This window comes from Sapajus apella, unplaced genomic scaffold (genome assembly GCF_009761245.1).
Source record: "Sapajus apella isolate SASKATOON/1434 unplaced genomic scaffold, GSC_monkey_1.0 scaffold148, whole genome shotgun sequence".
NCBI classification, from domain to species: domain Eukaryota; kingdom Metazoa; phylum Chordata; class Mammalia; order Primates; family Cebidae; genus Sapajus; species Sapajus apella.
In genome coordinates, this window is record NW_022437088.1 from 1,136,977 (window position 1) to 1,142,857 (window position 5,881).

General features: G+C 46.3%; 1 protein-coding gene across 1 annotated transcript in view; it reads left to right on the forward strand.

The window, feature by feature from the left end:
- The window catches only part of SHE (Src homology 2 domain containing E), an 18,740-nt gene extending 13,138 nt beyond the window's left edge, over positions 1–5,602 (forward strand). Inside the window, exons 4-6 of the mRNA XM_032264922.1 lie at positions 2,874–3,030; positions 3,498–3,617; positions 5,208–5,602. Coding sequence (XP_032120813.1) covers positions 2,874–3,030; positions 3,498–3,617; positions 5,208–5,394 — 464 coding nt within the window. The 3' untranslated portion in view covers positions 5,395–5,602. The remainder of the gene's footprint in view (positions 1–2,873; positions 3,031–3,497; positions 3,618–5,207) is intronic.
- Positions 5,603–5,881: the final 279 nt, after the last annotated feature.

Consider the following 5,881-nt stretch of genomic DNA (forward strand, 5'->3'; position numbering starts at 1 on the left):
AAAAAAAAAAAAAAATCCCTGTTTGTAAAATGGCAATGCTGGATAAAATGGATTACAGGTAGAGATGGTTGGAAAGCTAGAGGAAGCTGGATTATTTGTTTTGTTTAGTTTGGTTTGGTTTTCAAAAATCCTCCAAAGGAATCTGTTCTTCAGGTGTGAATTTTTAAAATAACTTTTAAAAAATTGATAAATGGGTTTTCAATACATGTTACATGTAATCCTCCCTTCTGCTTCTCTGAAGACATAGTTTTTCTACTTGGCCAGCCACATAATTTCTTTTGCCTTTAATTTAACGTTTTAAGTATATCTCTTCCCTGTAATAGTAAAGCCGAGTTTGCATTTAAAAGTATAACCAGGCTGGGTGCTGTGGCCCACACCTATAATCCCTGCACTTTGGAGGCCAAGATGGTTGGACCACCTGAAGCCAACAGTTCAAGACCAGCCCGGCCAACATGGTGAAACCCAGTCTCTACTAAAAACACAAGAGGTTAGCCAGGCGTGGTGGTTGGCATCTAATCCCAGCTACTGAGCAGGCTGAGACGGGAGAATCGCTTGAACCCTGGAGGCAGAAGTTGCAGTGAGCCAAGATCGCACCACTGCACTCCAGCCTGGGTGAACAGAGCAAGATTCTGTCTCAAAAAATAAACATAAGTAAGTGGCCGAGTGTGGTGGCTCATGCCTGTAATCCCAACACTGGCGGGCCAAGGCAGGTGGATCACCTGAGGTCAAGAGTTCGAGACCAGCCTGGCCAACATGGTGAAACCCCATCTCTACTAAAAATACAAACGATTAGCCAGGCATGGTGGTGACAGACACCTGTAATCCCACCTACTGGGCAGGCTGAGGTAGGAGAATTTCTTGAACCCAGGAGGCGGTGGTTGCAGTGAGCCGAGATCACGCCATTGCACTCCAGCTTGGGAAACAAGCGAAACTCCATCTCAAAATAATAATAATAATAAGTAAATAAATAAAAGTATAACCAGGCCAGGTACAGTGGCTCACCCCTGTAATCCCTGCACTTTGGGAGGCCAAGGTGGGTGGATCACTTGAGGTCAGGAGTTTAAACCAGCCTGGCCAACATGTTGAAACCCTGCCTCTACTAAAAATACAAAAATTAGCAGAATGTGGTGCTGCATGCCTGTAGTCCTAGCTACTCAGGAGGCTGAGGCGAAAAGAATTGCTTGAACCCAGGAGGCAGGAGTTGCCTTGAGCCAAGATCGTGCCACTGCACTCCAGCCTGAGTAACAGCAAGACCCTGGCTAAAAAATAATAATAAATTATAACCAATGTAAAGGGTGAGTGGAGAAGTTAATGTATTTGATAGTAACCATTTGAGTCAGTTTTTTTCTTCCTTTGTTTTTTCGCGACAGGGTCTCTCTCTGCCACCCAGGCTGGAGTGCGATGGTCTGATCATGGCTCACTGCATCCTCAGCCTCCTGAGCTCAAGCAGTCCTCTCACCTCAGCCTCCCAAGGAGCTGTGACTACATGCGTGCACCACCACTCCTGGATTATCCTTTAATTTTTTAGTGATGGGGTCTCACTGTGCTGCCCAGGCGGGTCCCAAACTCCTGAGCTCAGGTGATCCTCCCACCTCCGTCTCCCAAAGTGCTGGGATTACAGGCAAGAGCCACCATGCCCAGCCCAGTCAGTTTCATTTGACATTTTAATCTTTCATTTTCTTTTTTTTTTTTTTGTGACAGTCTTGCTCTGTCGCCCAGGCTGTAGTGCAATGGCGGGATCTCAGCTCAATGCCACTTCCGCCTTCTAGGTCCTGGCGATTCTCCTGCCTCAGCCTCCCGAGTAGCTGGGATTACAGACGTATACCACCACGCCCGGCTAATTTTTGTGTTTTTAGTAGAGACAGGGTATCACCATGTTGGCCAGGCTGGTCTCGAACTCCTGACCTCAGGTAATCCACCCGCCTCAGCCTCCCAAAGTGCTGGGATTTCAGGCGTGAGCCACCGCACCTGGCCTTTTGTCTTCTTTTCAACATATCTTTCTGGGGTACCTGCTGATTTCTTGGTACTGTGCTAGGTGCTGCCGTTTCATCTCCTGTCCAGCTCAGGGTTCATGGCATCTCAGACGTATCATTTGGGAGTCTCTTCCTGTTTCTGAATTGATTTTTCTTTTTGTTTTATTATTTCATATTAAAAACTGTTGGTTTGCTTTTACAGGATGATACACAGCCGTGCAAGGGTTCATTACTTGTAACTATGTTTAATCTCTTATCCTAAAAATAGTAAAACTACAAGTTGTTAAAAAGTCCATGTTGAACTATGTTAAAGTGGTTTTCTCTTATAACCTAAAACGGTTTTTTTTTTTTTTTTTTTTTTTTTGAGACAGAGTCTCACTCTGTCACCAGGCGCCAGGCTGGAGTGCAGTGGCACGACCTCGGCTCACTGCAACCTCCGCTTCCCGGGTTCAAGCAATTCTCCTGCCTCAGCCTCCCGAGTAGCTGAGACCACAGGCGCGCACTACCATGCCCAGCTAATTTTTTTGTATTTTTAGTAGAGACGGGGTTTCACCATGTTGGCCAGGATGGTCTCGATCTCTTGACCTCGTGATCCGCCCGCCTCGGCCTCCCAAAGTGCTGGGATTACAGGCGTGAGCCACCGCCCAGCCCCTAAAACTGTTTTATACTGATGAATACTTTACAGAAAAAGTGTCTGTGTGAGGGATGCTAGCAGTGTGATCAGATATCAAAGACAGCAGGAGCTCAGCTCACCAGGCTATTTTGCAGTATGTTATAGTTGATGTTAAAGGGGGAAAATGCTGCTTTCCTGAACCAAGGCAGGCAAGGAGGTTTTTTTCCTTTGAAGTTTACATGAATCATCTCAGTGGCCTGTGATGTTAAATGGAGTCTTCCTTCCAGTCCAGTTTGAAGGAGCTGAGCGACCTTCCGTCAGGGAGGAGACAGTGAGGCAGCACCACCGGCAGAAGAGCTGGACCCAAAAGATCCTGAAGCCAGCCCTCTCAGACCACAGTGACGGGGAGAGAGTGGACCCAGGCCTGCCCCTGGAGAAACAGCCGTGAGTCTCCTCCACAGGCCCTTGTAACAGACAGTGGCTGGGAGCTTAATGACAGCTTAGTATGGGGGGACACACTGGCCCATTTAACATGATGATTTTTTGTTAATAAATACTTGCTGGGATGGGGCTTTTAATGAAAACCTATCTTCAAAGCCCCGCGCATTGTGCAGAATGGAAAGTGCACTGCATCTCAACAAGCTCATTGTAGATGTATTCTTCTGTAGAGAGTGAAAACTGTTCAGATGACACTAGCGCCATTACCTCACTCTTGTATGATTGATGGGTTCTGTGATCCCAGATACCCAGATCTGCACGTTGTCTCCTGTGAATGTGAAGCCGGATCTAGTTCAGTCTGTTGCATCCCTGCTAGAAGTTCATTTCCAACAACACTTTATGGAATGATGCCCAGTCTAGATTTGTATTTTGACACTCATGCTGCCATCCCCTCTCCCGCCCCCATTTTTCAGCTGGTATCATGGTGCCATTAGCCGTGCCGAGGCTGAGAGTCGACTACAGCCCTGCAAAGAAGCTGGTTACCTGGTTCGAAATAGCGAGTCAGGGAACAGCAGGTACTCCATTGCCCTAAAGTAAGTAAGCCCCATAGCTCTCCTCATCTCCAAGGGGAGGGAACGCTGTGTGACAGTCTTCCAGTCAAAAGACATACTGTGAAGGTGATTCACAGGGGTGTCCATTGCAGAAAATAAGAGGCATTTGTTTGTACAGTGGAACATGAGACCCTTGGAATGAAAATGCAAAATTGGTATTGGGTAAATGCCTCCATTATCTATTATGATAACCAAGGTCTTATTGCATTATCTTTGTACATTAGTCAATTTCTACCTTACATTAGCTAATCTGGAGTAGGCCCCCTCAGTAGAGAAATAATTCCTGATGAAAAGAATTATTTCTAACAAGGTAGTGCAGTCATTCTTCTTTTACTCCCTAGTGTTGGGGACTTTAACAAATCAAGATCCCCCTGATTGTCAAAATGCCAACTGCAATTTCAATGCCAGTTTTTTTCTGGTGAAGAAGGAAATGCTGACTTGCCTGTTACTCCCCCTGTCTGACCGTACACAGAAAATTCACTTTTGCCTAGTAGGCCTGGTGGAGCGTGTATCATGGAAATTCTCACTGTTCTGTGAGTTCAGTGGCCCTATATTGGAGGATCATTGTCAAGAGCCCTAACAGCATTTCCTTCCTGAGGAAGCTGAGCCCCTGCAGCTGAAACAATCAGGCTGGAGGAGAACAGAGGGGGGCGGGGAGTTGAGCAATATGGCTCAGAAAATGGGATAGGCCACCAGATATACAATACCAGGAATAGCTCGACCGTGTTCCTGAAATTGGTGCTTGCGGATTAAATCTTTGAGCCTTTGGTGCCAGCTTTCATTCTATACAACCAGGAATGGTCTTTCCAGATGCGAGGGGAGGAAATGGTTTTTATTATTATTATTATTATTTATGTGTTCTTTTTGGGAAAAGAGGAAGAAGTACCGTTACATATGTTCTTTTAGCTGTGGTGAGAAAGATGAGTTTCTTTTTACTTTTTTTTTTTTTTTTGAGCCAGAGTCTCACTCTGTTGCCCAAGCTAGAGTGCAGTGGCGCAATCTCAGCTCACTACAACCTCCACCTCCTGGGTTCAAGCCATTCTCCTGCCTCAGCCTCCCTAGTAGCTGAGATTACAGGCACCTGCCACCACGCCTGGCTAATTTTTGTATTTTTAGTAGAGACGAGGTTTCACCATGTTGGCCAGGCTGGTCTCGAACTCCTGACCTCAAGTGATCCACCTGCTTTGGCCTGCCACAGTGCTGGGATTACAGGTTTGAGCCACAGAGCCCAGCCAAGGTTGAGTTTCTAGCTCACCTTAGTAGCCTCATGCTTGGGTGTAAGCACTAGTTTTTCAATTTGAGGGCTACATGGGACTTGGCATTCTTTTTAATTGTTTTCTTTGGTCCAGTACCTGATAACTCATATGGAATAAGGATAAACCACTCAAGGATTACATGCATTTAGACTGAAATTTCTGAGAGCTCCACTAGAGTGTCGAATGCATTTCTGTGTGTGTAAAACCATTCTGGGACTGGATGAGAACCTATCAACTTAGCGTGAATCTGGCTGCAGTTGTTTTCAGTGGGGAGGGATCCTCTGCCTCATTCATGTCTCCTTGATTTTCGTTCCAGGACTAGTCAAGGATGTGTTCACATCATAGTGGCTCAGACCAAAGACAACAAATACACACTGAATCAGACAAGCGCTGTGTTTGACAGCATCCCTGAAGTGGTACACTATTATTCCAATGAAAAGCTGCCTTTCAAAGGGGCAGAACACATGACTCTACTCTACCCTGTGCACAGCAAGCTTCACTAAGGTTCAGCCACTGCAAGCCCTGGGCCTCTACACCTGCGAGGGCATCATCAGCGCACAGCCAGCATCTCAGAGGACAAGCCTGGATGAACAACTGCTAGAAAATGGGAGTCTTCCTTGAAAAGTCAGAGTCTTTAGTTCTTTTTTTGCGTTGATTTTGTTCTGTTTTTTGAGAGGGAGTCTCATTCTGTCACCCAGGCTGGAGTGCAGTGGCGTGATCTTAGCACCTCTCGGGTGCAAGCAATTCTCCTGCCTCAGCCTCCCAAGTAGCTGGGACTATAGGCGCAGGCCACCATGCCCAGTTAATTTTTTTTTTTTTTTTGTATTTTTAGTAGAGACGGGGTTTCACCACGTTGGTCAGGCTGGTCTCGAACTCCTGACCTCAAATGATCCACCCACCTCAGCCTCCCAAAGTGCTGGGATTATTGGCTTGAGCCACCACACCCTGCTGAGTCTTTGGTCTTACAGTGATTCCATGACACTTGGTTTC